The 23,419-nt window shown below is 36.6% G+C and overlaps 1 protein-coding gene across 4 annotated transcripts in view; it reads right to left on the bottom strand.

Moving 5' to 3' along the window:
- Window positions 1-23,419, bottom strand: part of NELL2 (neural EGFL like 2) — a 388,158-nt gene that overhangs the window by 214,288 nt on the left and 150,451 nt on the right. For all 4 annotated transcript variants that reach the window (XM_030939199.1, XM_030939200.1, XM_030939202.1 and 1 more), the window contains 2 exons: window positions 10,975-11,066; window positions 7,336-7,438 (listed from right to left, as the gene is read on the bottom strand). In XM_030939199.1, the coding sequence (XP_030795059.1) occupies window positions 7,336-7,438; window positions 10,975-11,066 (195 nt within the window). The remainder of the gene's footprint in view (window positions 1-7,335; window positions 7,439-10,974; window positions 11,067-23,419) is intronic.

The following is a 23,419-nucleotide window of genomic DNA, read 5'->3' as shown; positions in this document are numbered from 1 at the left end:
TATTACAAATGAATTTGTCACAACATACCTTTAGGAGTTAACCAAAAATTTAAGCCTTGAAAACTTGACTTCTTTAGTTTGGAAGTTAGAAAATGCCAGGAGAACATATGTTTATTTTACATATTTGAAGTCGGAAATTAATGCAATCTTTACTAAAAATGGTGCTAAATGTTTCAAGAAGGGACGACCTGTCCAATTTCAGTTTGAAGATTATCTAAGCCAGTGGTCCACAATCCTAGCTGCAAAAAATAATTTATCAGGGATTTTTAAAAAATAGTAATGCCAAGGCCCCACTCCTCTTATATCAGTTATATCAGAATCTCTGGTGGAGGAAGTATTAGCCATGGTATAGTCTATCATTATATTTTTAAGTATTCTGTGTAAACACAGTTTTTTAACTGTAAATAATTTAAATATAACACAATTTTACTAGCCTTTTCCATGTATTAACTTGCTTTTCATAATATATTAGGACTATTTTAAAAAGAAATAGATGTGGTTAAGGTTTCTCTTGATATCATAAAGGCCCTATTTCAGCTTTTTACCCAAATCTTATCCTACCCAACCTTGACTAACTTCTATGCTATTCATCTCTGTAATTTCTGTATAGCCCTTGGACATCTGTAGTATTCATTAAAGACAGCTATTTAAAGTGGCCACAATTTTGCAGCACTCCTATCTATGGTGAGGTCTCTTTCCCCTTCTCTTGAATGTGGGCTGCCTTTGAGTGCTTTCCCCAACGGTGTGTGATAGAAGTGATGTGGTGCCAGTTCCAGACCTAGTCTTTGAAGGCCTGAGCCACCATTTAAGAAGTTTGATGATTACCCTGCTGAAGAGACCATGGGAACAGGTCCTTAGATTATGCAGAGAGGGAGGGAGCACCAACTGTGCTCAGCCTTCTAACCATTCCTTCCTGGTCCAAGGTGACCAACATATAGTGAGGCCATCCTGAACTTACCAGCCAAGCCCGGCTTCCAGCCCTACAGCATTGAATGACCCCAGTTAACACCACATGGAGCAAAAGAATCACCTAGCCAATTCCTGACCCACAATACTATTCCTGACCCACAATACTATTGCTTTAATCCACTGAGATTTGGAAGAGCAATAGATAGATTTTTTGCAGCAATAGTGAACTACTAAAAGTGTGGTCCTGCTTGCCAACAGCATTAGCATCACCTAGGAGCTTTTCTGTAGAAATTCAGATTCTTAGGCCTGACCCCAGACCTACTGAATGAGAACCTGCATTTTAATAAGATGCCTAAGTTAGTCATATGTATATTTAAGTTTAAGAAACACTGATATGGCCTACCTATGTTTGGATGCCAAAGACATTCTAGTCAAGCTGCAAACTAGAGGACTAAATCCAAAGAGCATTCTTGATTCATATCAAATTACACACATGCTTTGTGTAAGGCACTGACTTAGGCATGGTGAGAATGAAAACTCTTATGGTCCTTATTAAATGTCCAAGTGATCATAGTTCTTTTTAGAAGTGTTGCTCATTACTGCAGAGTTACCCTGAAAGCTCCTTGAAGGGCAGACCACGTCTTAAACCATTTTGTAATTCCTAAAGAGCCTCACACAAACTGAGATTTAAAAACTCCCTATTGAGTGGATGGAAAAGTAACATAAAAACTAAACACAAAACCAAACTGCACCATCCTGATAAAAATGGGAGTGGACATCAATGCTAGGAAGAAACTGCATCAACTAACGAGCAAAATGACCAGTTAATATCATAATGACAGGATCAAGTTCACACATAACAATATTAACCTTAAATGTCAATGGACTAAATGCTCCAATTAAAAGACACAGACTGGCAAATTGGATAAAGAGTCAAGACCCATCAGTTTGCTGTATTCAGGAGACCCATCTCACATGCAGAGACATACATAGGCTCAAAATAAAGGGATGGAGGAAGATCTACCAAGCAAATGGAGAACAAAAAAACACAAGGGTTGCAATCCTAGTCTCTGATAAAACAGACTTTAAACCATCAAAGATCAAAAGAGACAAAGAAGGCCATTACATAATGGTAAAGGGATCAATTCAACAGGAAGAGCTAACTATCCTAAATATATATGCACCCAATACAGGAGCACCGAGATTCATAAAGCAAGTCCTTAGAGACTTACAAAGAGACTTAGACTCCCACACAATAATAATAGGAGACTTTAACACCCTACTGTCAACATTAGACAGATCAATGAGTCAGAAAGATAACAAGGATATCTAGGAATTGAACTCAACTCTGCACCAAGTGGACTTAATAGACATCTACAGAACCCTCCACCAGAAATCAACAGAATATACATTTTTCTCAGCACCACATCACACTTATTTCAAAATTGACAACAGAGTTGGAAGTAAAGCACTCCTCAGCAAATGGAAGAGAACAGAAATTATAACAAACTGTCTATCAGACCACAGTGCAATCAAACTAGAACTCAGGATTAAGAAACTCAATCAAAACCACTCAACTACATGGAAACTGAACAACCTGCTCCTGAATGACTACTGGGTACATAGTGAAATGAAGGCAGAAATAAAGATGTTCTTTGAAACCAATGAGAACAAAGATACAACATACCAGAATCTCTGGGACACATTTAAAGCAGTGTGTAGAGGGAAATTTATTGCACTAAATGCCCACAAGAGAAAGCAGGAAAGAGCTAAAATTGACACCCTAACATCGCAATTAAAAGAACTAGAGAGGCAAGAGCAAACACATTCAAAAGCTAGCAGAAGACAAGAAATAACTAAGATCAGAGTAGAAATGAAGGAGATAGAGACACAAAAAACCCTCCAAAAAAATCAATGAATCCAGTAGCTGGTTTTTTGAAAATATCAACAAAATTCATAGACTGCTAGCAAGACTAATAAAGAAGAAAAGAGAGAAGAATCAAATAGACGCAATAAAAAATGATACAGGAGATATCACCACCGACCCCACAGAAATACAAACTACCATCAGAGAATACTATAAACACCTCTACGCAAATAAACTAGAAAACCTAGAAGAAATGAATAATTTCCTGGACACTTACACTCTCCCAAGACTAAACCAGGGAGAAGTTGAATCCCTGAATAGACCAATAGCAGGCTCTGAAAAGGAGGCAATAATTAATAGCCTACCAACCAAAAAAAGGCCAGGACCAGACAGATACACAGCCGAATTCTACCAGAGGTACAAGAAGGAGCTGGTACCATTCCTTCTGAAACTATTCCAATGAATGGGAAAAGAGCGAATCCTCCCTAACTCATTGTATGAGGCCAACATCATCCTGATACCACAGCCTGGCAGAGACACAACAAAAAAAGAGAATTTTAGACCAATATCCCTGATGAACACTGATGCAAAAATCCTCAATAAAATACTGGCAAACCGAATCCAGCAGCACATCAAAAAGCTTATCCACCATGATCAAGTGGGCTTCATCCCCAGGATGCAAGGCTGGTTCAGCATATGCAAATCAATAAACATAATCCAGCATATAAACAGAACCAAAGACAAAAACCACATGATTATCTCAATAGATGCAGAAAAGGCCTTTGACAAAATTCAACAACCCTTCATGCTAAAAACGCTCAATAAATTCAGTATTGACGAAACGTATCTCAAAATAATAAGAGCTATTTATGACAAACCCACAGCTAATATCATACTGAATGGCAAAAACTGGAAGTATTCCCTTTGAAAACTGGCACAAGACAGGGATGCCCTCTCTCACCACTCCTATTCAACATAGTGTTCCAAGTTCTGGCTAGGGCAATCAGGCAAGAGAAAGAAATCAAGGGTATTCAGTTAGGAAAAGAAGAAGTCAAATTGTCCCTGTTTGCAGATGACATGATTGTATATTTAGAAAACCCCATCATCTCAGCCCAAAATCTCCTTCAGCTGATAAGCAACTTCAGCAAACTCTCAGGATACAAAATCAATGTGCAAAAATCACAAGCATTCTTATACACCAGTAACAGACAAACAGAGAGCCAAATCATGAATGAACTCCCATTCACAATAGCTTCAAAGAGAATAAAATACCCAGGAATCCAAGTTACAAGGGATGTAAAGGACCTCTTCAAGGAGAACTACAAACCACTGCTCAGTGAAATAAAAGAGGACACAAACAAATGGAAGAACATTCCATGCTCATGGATAGGAAGAATCAACATCGTGAAAATGGCCATACTGCCCAAGGTAATTTATAGATTCAAAGGCATCCCCATTAAGCTACCAATGAGTTTCTTCACAGAATTGGAAAAAACTGCTTTAAAGTTCATATGGAACCAAAAAAGAGCCCGCATTGCCAAGACAATCCTAAGCCAAAAGAACAAAGTTGGAGGCATTACGCTATCTGACTTCAAACTAAACTACAAGGTTACAGTAACCAAAACAGCATGGTACTGGTATCAAAACAGAGATATAGACCAATAGAACAGAACAGAGCCCTCAGAATCTACACATCTACAGCCATCCAATCTTTGACAAACCTGAGAGAAACAAGAAATGGGGAAAGGATTCCCTATTTAATAAATGGTGTTGGGAAAATTGGTTAGCCGTAAGTGGAAAGCTGAAACTGGGTCCCTTCCTTACTCCTTATACGAAAATTAATTCAAGATGGATGAGAAACTTAAATGTTAGACCTAAAACCCTAAAAACCCTAGAAGAAAACCTAGGTAATAGCATTCAGGATATAGGCATGGGCAAGGACTTCATGTCTAAAACACCAAAAGCAATGGCAACAAAAGCCAGAATTGACAAATGGGATCTAATTAAACTAAAGAGCTTCTGCACAGCAAAAGAAACTACCATCAGAGTGAACAGGCAACCTACAGAATGGGAGAAAATTTTTGCAATCTACTCATCTGACAAGGGGCTAATATCCAGAACCTGTAAATAACTCAAACAAGTTTACAAGAAAGAAACAAACAACCCCATCAAAAAGTGGGCAAAGGATATGAACAGACATTTCTCAAAAGAAGACATTCGTACAGCCAACAGACACATGAAAAAATGCTCATCATCACTCGTCATCAGAGAAATGCAAATCAACACCACAATGAGATACCATCTCACACCAGTTAGAATGGCAATTATTAAAAAATCAGGAAGCAACAGGTGCTGGAGAGGATGTGGAGAAATAGGAACACTTTTACACTTTTGGTGGGACTGTACACTAGTTTAACCATTGTGGAAAACAGTGTGGCAATTCCTCAAGGATCTAGAACTAGAAATACCTTTTGACCCAGCCATCCCATTACTGGGGATATATCCAAAGGATTATAAATCATGCTGCTATAAAGATACATGCACACGTATGTTTATGTGGCACTATTCACAATAGCAAAGACTTGGAATCAACCCAAATGTCCATCAGTGACAGACTGGATTAAGAAAATGTGGCACATATACACCATGGAATATATGCAGCCAAGAAAAGGATGAGTTCGTGTCCTTTGTAGGGACATGGATGCAGCTTGGAAACCATCATTCTCAGCAAACTATCGCAAGAACAGAAAACCAAACACTGCATGTTCTCGCTCATAGGTGGGAATTCAACAATGAGATCACTTGGACACAGGAAGGAGAACATCACACACCAGGGCCTATTGTGGGGAGGGGGGAGGGAGGAGGCATAGCATTAAGAGAGATACCTAATATAAATGATGAGTTAATGGGTGCAGCAATACATATGTAACAAACCTGCATGTTGTGCATATGTACCCTAGAACTCAAAGTATAATAATAATAATAATGAAAATGTGGCACATATACACCATGGAATGCTATGCAACCATAAAAAAGGATGAGTTCATATCCTTTGCAGGGACATGGATGAAGCTGGAAACCATCATTCTTAGCAAACTAACACAGGAACAGAAAACCAAACACCACATGTTCTCACTCATAAGTGGGAGTTGAACAATGAGAACTTATGGACACAGGGAGGGGAACATCATATTCCAGGGCCTGTCAGTGGGTGGGGGGCTAGGGGAGGGATAGCATTAGGAGAAATACCTAATGTAGATGACGTGTTGATGGGTGCAGCAAACAGGTACATATACACCTATGTAACAAAACTGCACGTTCTGCACATGTATCCCAGAACTTGAAGTATAATTAAGGAAAAAATAAATAAATTAAATAAATAAATAAGTAAATAAAAATGGGTGTGGGTGATCTAGGATCTATCCTATGTCCACTTTTAATAGAGTAAGTTAAAAGAAAACAAAATAGCATATGTTTCATAATGTTTCTTTTTAAGAAACTACTTTTTCTATTTAAGCTGTGTTTTGCATCAACATAAAGGTTATTATTCAAATAAGTACTGTAGCTTATTTGGGGTAGTTTGTTATACAGCACCAATTACATCAGTTATAAGTACCAACTACATTCCAGGTATCATAGTAGGTATTAAGGATATAGAGGTGAACATAAAGACTCAGCCCTGCCCACAAGGTACACTGTCTAATGTAGAAGATGGATTCACAAGCATATAATTCCAATATAATACAGGAAGGCACATATAATTTCATGACTGGCAAGGATCTTAAAGAGTTCCATATAATCTATGCTTTAATTTAATACATGAATCTATAATAAGATATCTAGTGTAAAAACCTTTAGTGATGGAAATTCACTGCCCCCTGGGCTGGCCTATTGCATTTTTGAATAGCACAAATTTTAGTGTTTTCTTATCTTGAACTAATAATCAAAGTCCCTTCTAATTATATTGTACTAATAATCAAAGTCCCTTCTAATTACTAGTTCTAGTTCTATCATATCAGAGGCAACACAGAACAAACAATATATGTCTGATGGCCTCTCTCTTCTCAGTAGTCCAGAGGCCTATGGGTGAGAATTGAGAGTAGAATCAAGAAGAGAGGGATTTGAAGTAGTCATAATGAAAAATATTCTAGGTAAGTTATAAAAAGAAGCTGAGGAGAAAAGAAAAACAAACAAAACTCACTTGCCAAGAAACAGTAACTGACAGTAAAATAACTAACTCAATATTGTTGTGTAACTTTTTTTAGCAAAGCTGTGCTGACTCCGAACCAGCACATAGAGAGAAATTTAGAGATCCAGAGCTTGAGACAGGTTCAAGACAACTTGCAGAAATGCATGGGAGCAGTTCAGTTTTAATTCAGTTCAGTAAATATTTCATGACTACCGGCTGTGCCACTCTGTGACAAATTAGGAGAGCATATAGGGAAATACTATTAGTCTATGGAAATCATTTGCTTATGAGAATTTCCACTTCATGTCAGTTGCACTAGCCTACAATAATAACTCTTGCACACAAATCTTACTTCTCAAAAAAGTCTTACCTTTACAAACTTTGCAACAGCTGTGAGACAAGGTAATCTGATGAGACTCTGGACAATCCAAAGCTGGACAGCCTGAACTCTCAACAAGTTTCATGGTCTGGTCCTGTTAGACAACAGAAAAGAAGTGCTTCAAATTGTATCATTAGGACGTGCTAAGAAGTTTCCAGATCCAGCAACTGAGAAGGCTCTTTTAAGATAAAGAAATTTTTGTCCTGAGGACCTCTGCACACCTGTCATGGGCTCACTTGCAAAATGACATTAAATCCCAACTGGAAAGTCTTCAGAATAAACAAGTCTTTAGAATAGGAATCAGCCACACTGATTCTACCACACTGCAGCCATGTCTATAATTTGCCAAACATCTGGGGAATCCTGGAAAATTTTGCTCGTTTTACAATACATTTGCAAGCCCAGATGACAAATGTGGCAAAAAAAAAAAACCAGTTTGATTTACATCAACAGCTTTTGGAAAAAACAGTAAATAAAAATTGAGCTTTCGAAACATTTCAGTTTTCTGAAAAAGTTTTGTTGGCCGGGCGCGGTGGCTCACGCCTGTAATCCCAGCACTTTGGGAGGCCGAGGCGGGCGGATCACAAGGTCAGGAGATCGAGACCACAGTGAAACCCCGTCTCTACTAAAAATACAAAAAATTAGCCGGGCGCGGTGGCGGGCGCCTGTAGTCCCAGCTACTCAGGAGGCTGAGGCAGGAGAATGGCCTGAACCCGGGAGGCGGAGCTTGCAGTGAGCTGAGATCCGGCCACTGCACTCCAGCCTGGGCGACAGAGCGAGACTCTGTCTCAAAAAAAAAAAAAGAAAAGTTTTGTTATAAGGAGATTCTCACAGATGATTCCGGTAAGAAATATTGGATATCTCCCACAAAACTACAAGGAAAATGAGGGCAGGATGCATGTCTCTTGTAAATTAATGTCTAACACATTTTCAGGCATCGAATTGGCACTTAAAATTTTCTTGAATAAATGAATACATCAATGTAAAATCATTGTAATTCTTGCAGTGAAAAATATTAAATACTTCCCAGGGAGAAACCAAAATACAAAATACACTTCTGATAATTGAAGTATTCCTGCCTTAGGAGCAAGCATTTATTTTCTATACGGTTGGTCTCTAATCTCCTAAAAATAAGGATCATTAACTATGTTATATTATGCGAACTAATACATAAGTAATAACTCTTGGAACTTGGAAGCTTCCATTTTAACTACTGGTCAATAGCTTAGATTTGTAGACACAATTTCTGCAAGAAATACTTTCATAGAAGAAGTTCACATTTCAATATCTGCCTTTTCCTGGCTCATTTATGTAAAGGACCTTCTCCAAATCATAAGCTCTTGTCAAGAAAGTGGCAGGAAGCATGTATACAGTGGAGTCAAATGCTAGTCTTCTTTTGGTTTAGTAGTAATATCCGGTAATCTGGTTTTCTAAACCACAGTGTTTTCTGTGTTACTATTAAAGTCACAGACCCCTAGGACTGCCAATATTTTCAAAGCCACAAAACTGACAATAAAAGAACAAAGAGGGACTAGAATTGACAGCTCAGAAAATGGCTGTGTGAGAGAGTTGTCAATTATGCAGCAAAGTAAGTACAGGAGCTTTAAGGGCCTTGAAGGGAAAAGAAACTGTGGAAGTCCTTAAAGTGAAGAATTTAGTACAAAAGCTTATGATGATCTGATAGAGCTGTGCTGTTCAATCAGTAGTCACTAGCTACATGTGGCCCTTTTACACTGTAATTGCAAAGTACACATGAGAATTTGAAGACTTGGTATAACAAAAGAATGTACAATATTTTATCAATAAATTTAACATTGATTACATGTTGAAATGATGATATTTTGGATATATGGGAGAAAACAGAAAAAAAATAGTCCAGCAAAAATTCTGTTTGTGGCTTGCATCATATTTCTATTGCACGGTGCAGCATTAGAAGGTAGAAAATGGTGCCTTTTGTTTCAGCAAATAAAAGGTAACATTCACTCATTTATCTAAAATTTACGAGCACCTGCTGTGTTGCCTCTATACAGACTTCTAACTGAACCTATTTAAAACCAAAAAATCTTATATAATAGCACATTTAAAATCCAATAGGCAATTATACCAGTACATTTCTAAACCACAATTATCAGTATTATGAGACATATTCTGGTAAAATGAATAGGATGCACATACACACACACACACACACACACACACAGAGAGAGAGAGAGAGAGAGAGAGAGAGAGAGAGAGAGAGAGAGAGAAGTGAGAAACTTTAAATGCCCTCAAGATTTTTAAATTTAGAGCCAAAATTTTAATGTTAGAGATTACTATTAGAAGCCAGTGGGCAGAAGTTTTCCTCCCTCCTTGAAGTAACTTCTCTGAGTCTCTTTTCTCATTTTGGAGTTACTAGATCTCACTCTATCTTCCAATTCTTTTATCTATTGTGGAACATACTCCACTTAAAATGGCATTGGTGTAGGGATGATGATAAAGGAAAATCCATCATCTTGAAATACAGGTTGAGGAATTCATTTTAATTTTCCTGTGCCTCTATTCTCTAAGATGGGAACCTACATCATTGGAAAGCTGATTTAAAACTAAAAGAAGCAGAGAGGATACTTTATAATGGGCATGAAGAAATCAGAGCTTTCATGTTCTAGAAATCAAATCTGTCACAGTCTTGCCTCTTAGCATCTCCTCCTTGCTTATCTCAAAGGATTTCCAAATTAAGATGTATGAAGTGGATAGCTTCTTTCAGATTCAATTTGTCTTGGCAAAATTCTTAGGATTTTCCTTTCCCTCACTCTTAGTAATCACAGTTGATTGGTGGTGCCAGCAGCATAAATCACTATCTTAATTTTCTGCATAATTTATACATACTAAATCATTTCCCAAACTATGTATAGGAGGCATTTAAAGAGGAAAATTAACTATCAAATAAAAATGAAGCCCTAAAGCAGAAATTTTATATATAGACAGTTTCCTTCATATAGAATAAGGACTGAAATGTAATATTAAGGTCAAGAAATATAACACTATAATTTACAAAAGACAAACATGAAAAGTGTTGTGAATCATATTTAATTTTTCAATTAGTAGGTTGAGGGGCAAAAGTTCTAATGAATCGCATTTGCTTCAGAAACCTTGGCAAGTAAATTTGTAAGGAATTCCCCTTTAACTAATTTAAAACATTCCTTCCAAAGGGAATTAGATAAATATCAGTCTCAACTCCATTCAACAATTAATTTTAGTTAGGTAGTTTTTTGTTTGGTTTTTAATTGAACTGAGCAATATTTCTCACATGGTAGAAAATCATGAGTGACAAAAAGCTAAGTCTAACTTCACCTACATTTTCCTCTCAATAGCAAATAAGGAGCTTATTTGAATTTGGAAAATATAAGACAACTTCACAAAGCTTTAATTTGACAAAATAGCATTTTCATTTATTGGAAAAATTATTTTTCAACCACTAATTTACATGTTTAAAAACGATAATTTCTTCACATTCAAACTATAATTAATATTGTGAATTTTCTCTTTGCATTAGAATTTCAAAAATGTATTTCAAGGTTGAGCTAGTCAAGAAAATTTTATTGTGTTTATAAATAGAAACAATTTTGAAAGACCCATGAATAGTCTTCTTACCTTGCACTCATAGAGAACACATACTCCAGAAGACGAATAGACTGTATTTCTTTCTCCTTCAAAGTAGGTTCGTCCTTGAAATTGGCATATCGCTTTGGAGGAAAAAATACAGATGTATTTATTTTATTGGGAAAAATAGCTTAGAAGGGATCAGATCATCTTGTAACAGCATTCCACATGTTTTACACCTTTTTTCAACATGTTTGAATAACCAGAAACCTCAATTCAATCTACTGCAAGGCACATGTAAACTTAGTGTCATGCAAATTAAGTTGAGAGAGTAAAATAAGATACAAAAAAGATAAAGGGCAATGACATGTCTGAATTAGACTCTGAAAAAGTACTGCCAAGAAGCAGACTTAAAGTCAATTACTTGCCTGATAGATGATGTCCCACTTAGGGCATATTAAGTAGGCACTTAGGGTGGCAATAAATCAGGGGTAATATGAGACTCGGGGAACAATATGAGAAAAGTTTTTGTTTTATATACCATTACAGAATTTTAAAATAGAACATTATAATAGAAAGAAGCTATATTCATTTCAGCACATCCATGTAAGTTTTAGGTTTTATGGTTTAGTGTTATTTTATTTATAAGTATGTATGGGTTAGGGCACCCCATCTAGGACGTTGACAGGTCTTAATCTAAACCTGCCTTGCTTCCATCACAATTAAGTGAAATTTTAAAATGTAACCTTAGATTGCATGGAAAGATATGTTTTTAATCCATAAAAAACGCACAGAGTATCAAATAATCTTCTCTAAAACTTGCAAAATATTTACAATTCACACAAACATTTAGCCAACAGAAATCATTTCCTTGTTTTGAAGTAGTTCATACTACCTACATTGACTCATCACCTAAGGCAAAACAGATTTACCCTAAAGCTAATGGTGCCTAATTTTCAGGGTCCTTCTCTGGCTTAGGCTCCTTGTAAGATGCTGAACTAAGTTCTCCTTTCATAATTTTATATTGTTTACCTTTGAAAAGACACCCAATATTGTAGATGCTTCAGATCCCCATAACATCTAGATCTACCCCAAGATAATTATTTCAAAGACCAGTGGAAGTGATCAACTGATAGACTCCGGCAATTTGTTTCCCATATTTACTAAATCCAGTTTTTTATTTTAACTATACAAATTCTATAAAGTGAATGTGTACATTTTCTTTTAATTCCACTGTGTGAATTATGAGAAATTCTTTCACTCTTTGCAATTCATATATCCCTATTACCTTTAAAAGTATTGACTTCCCAATAATAAAGAATAAAGAAATTAGACATACTTTTTACTTTTTAATTTCATTATTTATTTTTTTCTTTTAGAGACAGGGTCTTGCTGTGTTGCTCAGGATGATCTCGAACTCCTATCCTTAAGTGGTCCCTCTGCCTAAGCCTCCCAAAGTGCTGGGATTTACAGGCATGAGCCACCATGCCTGGTCTGTTCTCCTAATAATATCAATATATTGTTGTAGAAATATTAAGATCCAAAATATAACCCGACTCTCACTGTCCTTGAAAAACTATTTTAAAGTTGCACATTTAATAATGGAAACATGCACGGTTTTAAAAATGTCATCCTTCAATTCATCTCCTTACACAGTATTTATTAACAAATTTGACTACATAATGCATATCTTCTAGCCAATTGATTTTGAACGTTTTAGAGCTTGCTAGCAAAGAATGAAATTTACTTGCACTAATCATATGACTTAACGTCTGGCTAAAATATGCTCACTCGTGAATATTCAAAATGAAACTATAGATCTGTCAGTTGCATTCTATCTATTATATTATGAATTATAATGGTATGTGCATTTACTTAATATGATTGATCGCAAAATATATCTCTCTGACATCTAATTTTTAGGATTTTTTTTGTTTTCATGAAACTCAGTAACCTCAACATAATTAAACATGCAACATGCTAGGTCTTGGTATGTTGAGGTTACTGAGCTTCATGAAAACAAAAAAAAATCCTAAAAATTAGAGGTCAGGGAGATATATATATATATATTAAGTACTATATTTTATAAGATAATGAGAATAAATAAAACCTTTCTTACATCTATTCAGTACCTGCCATTCAAAGGTTTCTAAGCCTATTGTATTATATGACTTGATAACTGTAGCCTATTCAAGTCCAAGCGTATGTGGAAGAAAAACGATGGTGCTCTAAATCTTTCTTACACAGAGGGGAAAGGAAACATTGCTAAAAAAACACAAGGGTAAATTCTCCTTATACAAAGTCTTTTGATAATTTAATATTCACGTAGAGCAGATGGGCCTTCTGCTCTAAACTCTTAATTCAAAAGACTCAAATAGGCAACTTGTGGGACAATAGGGCACCAAATGGAGCTTGGCAGGGAGGGAAAAAGCACATAAATGAATGAGGTCACAATTGCTTAATTCTCTTTCAAGCAATGAGCACAAGCAGGATGAAGTTGGCTTAGAGAGAACCCAAAGTGAGTGATTTTTATCTCACTTCTTTTTTGATCAGTTGCTGTAATTCTCCATAAGTCTAACATTGACATGGAATATTCAGTAATATTAGTAGGATATTTCTTTCCTAGACTCTTTAGAGGAGAAACGTGAAGAAATTCAAACAAAGATATAATGATTCCTAAAAGCACTGCAAGGAATCATAAAAATGCCATTAGAATGGCTCTAGGAGTTTTCTAAGAGAAGACTGAGAGAGTAACAGTCATGTTAACCTATTCATACATTTAACAAATATGTACTGAGCTCCTACTACATGTTAGATACTCTCCTAGGTACTGGAATTCAAAGACAAATTTAATGTGCTTCGTGCCTCACTATTTAGTAGGGCAGACAGACTCATACACAACTAACTCTAAGAGAAGCCAAACTGAAATTCTATGATTAAATAATCCATAAGTTATATGGAAACTCAGGAACCCGAAAGCACTTCTAAGAAGGGACAGCTGGATTAAGATTAAGAAAACAAACAAGGGCTGCTGAAGGATCCATATTGTGGTAAAGGCAAGGGATCATCATCACCCTAGGGCTAAGGAACAAGGGAAGAAAATGGTTTTACTAGAGACCAGTGTAAGCCAGAATTATGGAGGAGAGGATGCCTTGTGAAAGCTATAATCATGAGAGCACAACTACTGCCAGAGACATAGCTTGGTGCAGGAAAGAAACATAGCCAACCTTCTCTCCTCCTCCTGCCTTCCAATTTCCTGCCAGTGTCTCCCATTGGTGAACGCTACTTGAAACTAGCTGGCAAGGAGACCAGAGTGATGCAGGCTGCAGAAGTCAGGCTCCTGGGGGACAGAGGACAAAAAATGGAAAAGGGAGTGTCGGGTGCCCAGGAACAGGAACAATAACAAGAACAAATGTCTGTTACATTAATTCACTATATGCCATTAAGAGGTCTAGTTTACCAAGATAGCTTGCTCAGAAGGGCATAAGAGAATGGAACACAAAAGTCTGAAAGAGAAAATAGATATTTTTAAAATGTAGTCCCTCCTTCAGATTATCAAAGTGAGGTTTATAGGCAGCCAGAGGGTAAAATGAGGGAACTGAGCTCTGGGAAAATCAAGTGTGTAAACAGAGGAGGGAAAGCAGATCGGGCCTATGCCCTAATTTTAACCAAGGCCAGCCCGTGTAGGTATCAGGTGCAAATTCTCAGAGATAACAATAATCACTGGCTACCACAATGACTACACGACCATCCCTGGAATTCTCTAACTGAAAAGTATCTGCCTTCTAACCTCTCCCCAGTAGAGTATAAAGTAAGAAAATTCACTTCCTCAATAAAACAATAAAGGAATAATCATTTTTACTGTATTTTCTGCTCCTTTTAACCATGTTAATTGCATGCACACGTTTATAGCCAGAGGCTTCACTTCTTCCCTAGTTTTCTTGTGTGGCTTGTGTATATGTGAGTGAGTGTGACTACCACATTTAGTTCTTTGTGATGTAACTTTGGATTTCTACACCTCAAATCACTTACTAGCTTAAAGCAGAACTGTTTCAATTAGGCCATGTTTTCAAAAGTCTATGCTGAGTGATAGATTGAATATGTTATGTGTATATACTTTAAGATATAAAACTTCTAGGGAGATGTACTTAATTTATTCATACAGGCTTATCACTTTGTAGACTAGGAAGCTATACCATTTTGAAATCATACTAACCCATAGAACCAAAGCTACTCATTAGTTATTAATATTAAACAATGTGAAATACACATTTCCTCTGACTCTAGTAGGTGCTGCTGTTGGCATAACTCGAGGGAGTGCATTCCCAGCAGGGTCTATGTGATTTACATCACACAGAGCTTTCCTGCACATAGTCTATTCAGTCATAAGTGGAGACATTAACAACAACTTGTAGAAATTCAACAGGACAATGTAACACTTGATGTGTATGTTCTACCAAGGCTATCTTAAACATTGCAAATTGGATAGTCACTAGCGTCATAATTATCAGAGAATCCAAGAAAGCAATTAATAAAAATTATTTTCCTTCATTTTCCTCCATTTTAACAACATAAAAACAACTAACAGCAAATAGGAGCCAACAGATGCTACAGACAAATTTAGAAGTCATCAGTTGTTAAAAAGTGAAAGGTAATTTATAACACAGATTGAAAACTGGATAAGTGAAAGAAGCCAGTAAAACGCTGAAAATTCTAAGTTACACATTGAAATCTTGATTTACTGGTCCTTAATGCAGAGATGGCAACTGCAGGTTTCTCTAATGAGATTTAAATGAACTTCAGCAAACCATTGTAGAAAGAATGATCTAAACCCATCTAAAAAATTTCAGAATATATAAGCAAAAGGGCATCATATTTTACTTCTAAACATTTCCTCACTACATCTTTAGCTTTTTTCCTCTTATTACTTGATTGAAAATACATGCATCTACTTTAAACTTCCCAATTGGTATCAATACCTTTAAAAACGATTCATTACAAAATTAAAAGTTATAAATACCAAAAAGAAAGTCAGTGTAATTAACTTAAGTGAGTCATGGGACATAGAGTTTCTTTAAAATTCTTTTTCAAAACACCAAATATCAGTGATCTTTGGATTGGTTGTCTGTTAAGGATAGACTTTTATATAGTAGTAGCTTTCCAATGGTATGCTTTGAAATTTTTATTCCCTTTGGGAGACTTCTCAAAAATGTATAATAGCAGTTACTTCATTCTGAGCCAATATTTTGTTAGCAATATACAAATCAAAGCTGTTGGATGAGAAAATAACTCATTAACTATAATTATGTATATCTGTATTTTTATTATACTTTTTAAAAATAATGTACAATAAATGCATTCATGAGGCAGGCTAAGATTCTGCAAAGTCAAACAAAAAATTTAAAAGTGTTGTAATATTCTTAATAGGCTCCAATCAGCTATGCTGCATTTATCCAGCCCACAATCTTCTTTTGTAATCTGGACTCGCTTGGAATCAATTCTTAACAATATGGTCGTAATAAAAGTCTTGAGCACTAACTGATACAAATTAATCTCTCTTCTCTACAATGCTTAAATCTCTATCATAGCACTGAACACATTTTTCTTCCTTTTCTCTAGTGAGTTGTACACTTTTTCATCTTTCTTATTTCAGGACAGAGACAGTGTCTTACTTGTCTTTGGATTTTATTCAGCACCCAGCATGGGCCCTGCATAATATACTCTCAAGGTTTGTTAAATTTTTTGGTAAATTCTCTTCCAGCTTCCTATTTGATAAAGAAATCTAAAAATAAGTGAACTGAACCTCTCTAAACCTCATTTTTCCCTTTACATTTGGTCTCACCTGTGAAGTTTGCATCTTATAATAAAGATTCTATAGCCTGTGTCTTACAGAAAGAGTCTGCCCTTTCTGTAAAATGACAGCTTACCTTCAACTGGAGCACATCTGAAACTTGTGAAATGGGAGCAGTAAGAAAGCAGCTGGTTACTGTCATAGCAGTAACTTACTAAAATGAATAATGCAAATTAGCATGCTCAAAGAAAGTCTCCTTGGACAATTTGATGACAAAACTTTCTTCTTTCCCAATATAAAACCAGTTTTTGTGAGTCAATGCTATTTAAAATGATTAGAAGTTCAGAGTGCTTAAATATTTCACAAATTCATGAATTAGACATGATTGTCTAATCTCATTAATTGTTTGGGAATTTAGTTATTTGCCAAACTAATATTAGAGTTTAAGAAATGAGATCTTGAGAGTAGTTGTGCAACTTCCCTTTTCTGTTTTATATACATCATGTCCTTGGGCTTCTAAAGGACCAAAGAGTGCTGCCCTTAGGGGGCCTTAATTTTAGGTCAGTAGCTTATTCTTCCAAAAAGAGAACAGGCCCTGAAATACTATAAATTTAGCAGTAGTGAGGGGTTAGGAGGCAAAGAAGGATAAAAGTACCTCCCAGAATAGAATAAGAGCAAAAATTCAAGCATCCTGTCCAGATCAGCCTTTAGGTTAGAGAATGTATATGCTGAGAAAACAAAAAATGAATGTTTAGAAGTTAATAGCAAAAAAGCACGCACTATTGCTGTAAGCAGAGATTCAGAATTTTTTACTCTAACTTTACCAATTTAAATGGCAATCTAAAAATATTCTGAAATTCTTTTAAATTAGCTGCTTTTCTGTCACTAGTCTTGTTCTTGATCCTGGCTCATGTACCATAGAACAGTCTATTAAAACGACAATATAATCAATTCATTTAGTCCTCTGACAATATGAAAAATAAATTGAATGACTGCAGGTAAACATTTAGAGGAAAATACAGTATTTGTGTCAATACTTAAATACTATTAAAGTGACAGAACATGGACACACATGAAGAAACAGGTTTCATTACCACTAGACAAAGAAATATAATGTATAATATAATAAGGAAAAGTTTGCATATTGTCACTTTCAAAGTTAGAACTAGAATCCATATGACAGTCCTTCTGTGCATCTTTTCTTACCACCAACCCAGTGAATTTGATCAATATAGGAACATCTTGTCTTTGGCTTAACTTTGTGTAACTTTTTTTTTCAAAATGCCTGGCACCATTTAGATACATGTTGTTTTGATGTTATAGTGTTGAAGATATTGAACATCAAATGTTGTGTGAACTGCAAAGCATGATTCTTTTCATTATAAACCAAATATTAGTGCTCAACTAAGAGATTACAAGTAAAAAACATTGAAAAAGTGATTTTGCTCTTTTAGAACAGTTTCTGGTGTGCAGGTAAAACAAAGGAGGAAACTGTTGAGGGGTAGCTCTATTAGGAGGACAGTTTTCAATGCAGTTTCCTGAGAGCTATATTAATAACTCCATTATGCAAAGAATGTGGGCCAAGAGAAGAGAACAAGCACAAGGTTAAAGGGAGCAAGCTCTGTGTAGAGTAAGACAAGTGGAAAGGATGGCAGAAAGAGGAGGGAAGAGAGAGCAAAGGAAGCAACTGAGGATGGAAAAATTTGAAAGCATACTTGAGATGGAACAGGAGAAGGAAACGCAGTAAGCAACAAAATGATAAACAGGAGAACCAAAACAATTTCATAAAGACCTAGGGCAAGAATGGTAACACCTGGTGAAAATAAGAAACTATTTTTTCTTTTTCTGAGACAGGGTCTCACTTTGTTGCCCAGGTTGGAATGCTGTGGCACGATGAACTGCAACCTCAACCTCCCAGGCTCAAGCGATCCACCTCAGCCTCCTGAGCAGTTGGGACTACAGGCATGCGCCAGCATGTCCCACTAATTTTTTAATTTTTTGTAGAGACAGGGTCTCATTATGTTGCCCAGGCTGGTCTTGAAGTCCTGACCTCAAGTCATCCTTCAACCTTTACCTCCCAAAGTGCTGGGATTACAGGTGTGAGCCACCACACCTGACCTAAGAAACATTTATTGACACTGAAGCACTGTAGTAGAAGGTCGACTTCCCTGCCTTCAAGGAGCATTCAGCCTAATGTGGGAAATGATGGGCACATGCATAGGTAACTAAATATAACTCGGAGAAGAACACAGTCTTACAAGGGTGGAACTGGAAATGCTTCACACAGAGGAGTGTTTGAAAATGAGCACTGAGGGTGAAATGATTTAGTATGATTTCAATCAGGAAAAGAGTACTCATAATACATTCAAAAATAGAATAATAATCACATTAATATACTTTGTCCCAGGATCCCAATGAACATCCAGTCTCGAAACCTATATTACCTGGAAGTGATTTATTATAAGTTGGTTTTACCTTTACTCCCAAACTAGTAGGCTGATGGATCTCAACCACAGATACGAATTAAAATCACCTGAAGAACATTTAAAACTCAATGCCCTATCTGCATGCCAGACCAATTAAAAAATTCTGAGGGTAGGACTTGGGTCTTTTAATATTTTAGAGCTGTCCAGGTAGACCTAAGTTGACAACTATTTTATTATTCAGAGAAAGGGGAAATGAAAGAGAAAAAATAAAATTAACATTTGAATAGAGACAGTCACAGATATATTCAGTAGAAGCCTTTTTTTTTTTTTTTTATACTTTAAGTTCTAGGGTACATGTGCATAACGTGCAGGTTTGTTACATATGTATACTTATGCCATGTTGGTGTGCTGCACCCATCAACTCGTCAGCACCCATCAATTCATCATTTATATCATGTATAACTCCCCAATGCAATCCCTCCCTCCTCCCCCCTCCCCATGATAGGCCCCAGTGTGTGATGTTCCCCTTCCCGAGTCCAAGTGATCTCATTGTTCAGTTCCCACCTATGACTGAGAACATGCGGTGTTTGGTTTTCTGTTCTTGTGATAGTTTGCTAAGAATGATGGTTTCCAGCTGCATCCATGTCCCTACAAAGGACGCAAACTCATCCTTTTTTATGGCTGCATAGTATTCCATGGTGTATATGTGCCACATTTTCTTAATCCAGTCTGTCACAGATGGACATTTGGGTTGATTCCAAGTCTTCGCTATTGTGAATAGTGCCGCAATAAACATACGTGTGCATGTGTCTTTGTAGTAGAATAATTTATAATCCTTTGGGTATATACCCAGTAGTGGGATGGCTGGGTCATATGGTACATCTAGTTCTAGATCCTTGAGGAATTGCCATACTCTTTTCCAAAATGGTTGAACTAGTTTACAATCCCACCAACAGTGTAAAAGTGTTCCTATTTCTCCACATCCTCTCCAACACCTGTTGTTTCCTGACTTCTTAATGATTGCCATTCTAACTGGTATGAGATGGTATCTCATTGTGGTTTTGATTTGCATTTCTCTGATGGCAAGTGATGATGAGCATTTTTTCATGTGTCTGTTGGCTGTATGAATGTCTTCTTTTGAGAAATGTCTGTTCATATCCTTTGCCCACTTTTTGATGGGGTTGTTTGTTTTTTTCTTGTATATTTGTTTGAGTTCTTTGTAGATTCTGGATATTAGCCCTTTGTCAGATGAGTAGGTTGCAAAAATTTTCTCCCATTCTGTAGGTTGCCTGTTCACTCTGATGGACAATCCTAAGTCAAAAGGACAAAGCTGGAGGCGTCACGCTACCTGACTTCAAACTATACTACAAGGCTACAGTAACCAAAACAGCATGGTACTGGTACCAAAACAGAGATATAGACCAATGGAACAGAACAGAGTCCTCAGAAATAATACCGCACATCTACAGCCATCTGATCTTTGACAAACCTGAGAGAAACAAGAAATGGGGAAAGGATTCCCTATTTAATAAATGGTGCTGGGAAAATTGGCTAGCCATAAGTAGAAAGCTGAAACTGGATCCTTTCCTTACCCCTTATACGAAGATTAATTCAAGATGGATTAGAGACTTAAATGTTAGACCTAATACCATAAAAACCCTAGAAGAAAATCTAGGTAGTACCATTCAGGACATAGGCATGGGCAAGGACTTCATGTCTAAAACACTAAAAGCAACGGCAGCAAAAGCCAAAATTGACAAATGGGATCTAATTAAACTAAAGAGCTTTTGCACAGTAGAAGCCTTTTTATCCTATGTTATCTGATGGGATTTGGCCCATTGTTTGAAAATAATCAGTTAAACTGAGAAATCATATATGACAATAAATATGTATTTAAACATTTTAAACACACAAATTCACACTCATTCAACCATGTTTTGATGTTGAACATTTTAGTATGGATTCCTTGATTGTGCTTTATTGTAGTCTTGATTATATAAGTAAACCTTTTAATGTGTTGCCTAGAAATTTCCAGTAAAAGTTTCATTTTGACTGGGTTTTTTTTTTTTTAAGGTAATAAGATAGATACTTGCCCAGCAGTCTGAAGAGAAATAATTTCAATACCCTGTTTTCATCCACATTTATAGTTGTTTTACTGACATGTAATTTCAGAGTACCTTTTTTAAGGGAACTCTTATACACTGTTGATGAGAATGCAAATTAGTTTAGCCACTATGGAAAGCCGTTCGTAGAGTTTTCAAAGAACTTAAAGTACAACTACCATTCAACCCAGTAATCCCACTACTGGATATATATACCCAAGGAAAATAATTCATTCTGTCAGAAAGACATATGCACCTGTATGTTCACTGCAGCACTATTCACGATAGCAAGGACATGGAATCAACCTAAGTGCCAATCAACAAGGAAGTGGATAAAGAAAATGTGGTGTATATATACACCATGGAATACTATGCAGCCATAAAAAAGAATGAAATCATGCCCTTTGCAGCAACTTAGACACAGCTAGAGGCCATCATCCTAGACACCCTAACATGAGAACAGAAAAGCAAAAAACACATGTTCTTACTGATAAGTGGGAGCTAAACACTGAATACACATGGATGTTAAAGTAAGAACAATAGTCACTGGGAATCACTAGATGGGGGAGAAAGGGAGCAGGGTGTAGCCTAAAGAACCACCTGTTGGGTACTATGTTGCTGCCTGGGTGATGGAATCATTGGGACCTCAAGCCTCAGCATCATACAATTTAACCATAAAATACACCTGCATATGTACCCTTTAATCTATAATAAAAGTTGAAATTTGCAGGATACAAAATCAGTGTACAAAAATCACAAGCATTCTTATACACCAACAAGAACCAAAGTGACAGCCAAATCAGAAAGGCAATCCCATTCACAATTGCCACGAAAAGAATAAAACACCTAGGAATACAGCTACCCAAGGAAGTGAACGATCTCTACAAAGAGAATTACAATACACTCCTCAAATAAATTAGAGAAGATACAAAAAAAAATGGAAAAACATCCCATGCTCATGGACAGGAAGAATCAATATCATTAAAATGGTTACATAGCCCAAAGCAGTTGGCATATTCAATGGTATTCCTACTAAACTACCAATGACATTATTCACAGAACTAGAAAAAAAAAAAAAAAAACTACTTTAAAATTCACATGGAACCAAAAAAGAGCCTAAATAGACAAGGCAATCCTAAGCAAAAAAAAAAAAAAAAAGCTGGAGGCATCACAATACCCAACTTCAAACTATACTACAAGTCTACCATAACCAAAACAGCAATGGTACTGGTACAAAAACAGGACATAGACCAATAGAACAGAATACAGAGCCCAGAAATAAGGCTGCACATTTACGACTATCTGATCTTCAACAAAGCTGATAAAAAAAAACAAGCAATAGGGCCGGGCGCGGTGGCTCAAGCCTGTAATCCCAGCACTTTGGGAGGCCGAGACGGGCGGATCACGAGGTCAGGAGATTGAGACCATCCTGGCTAACATGGTGAAACCCCGTCTCTACTAAAAAAAATACAAAAAAAAACCTAGCCGGGCGAGGTGGCAGGCGCCTGTAGTCCCAGCTACTCCAGAGGCTGAGGCAGGAGAATGGTGTAAACTCGGGAGGCAGAGCTTGCAGTGAGCTGAGATCCGGCCACTGCACTCCAGCCCGGGCGACAGAGCAAGACTCCATCTCAAAAAAAAAAAAAAAAAAAAACACACACAAGCAATAGGGAAAACTCTCTATTAAATAAATGGTGTTAGAATAACTGGCTAGCCATATGCAGAAAATTGAAGCTCCTTCCTTACACCATGTACACAAATGAACTCAAGATGAATTAAAGACTTAAATGCAAAACCTAAAACTATAAAAACTCTGGAAGACAACCTGGGCAATACCATTCTGGACATAGGAATGGGTGAAGATTTCATGACAAAAACACCAAGAGCAATTGCAACAAAAGCAAAAATTGACAAGTGAGATCTAATTAAACTTAAGAGTTTCTGCACAGCGAAAGAAACTATGAACAGAGTAAAGAGAAAACCTACAGAATGAAAGAAAATATTTGCTGGCAAAGTTGCAGAGAAAAGGAAACACTTATACGTGGTTGGTGGGAGTGTAAATTAGTTCAACTATTGTGGAAAGCAGTATGGTGATTCCTCAAAAAACTAAAAGCAGAACTCCCATTCAGCCCAGCAATCCCATTACTGGGTACATACCCAGACAAATATAAATCTTTCCA

This window comes from Rhinopithecus roxellana, chromosome 10 (genome assembly GCF_007565055.1).
Source record: "Rhinopithecus roxellana isolate Shanxi Qingling chromosome 10, ASM756505v1, whole genome shotgun sequence".
Lineage (NCBI taxonomy): Eukaryota > Metazoa > Chordata > Mammalia > Primates > Cercopithecidae > Rhinopithecus > Rhinopithecus roxellana.
This window is presented reverse-complemented; position numbering and strand designations above follow the sequence as displayed.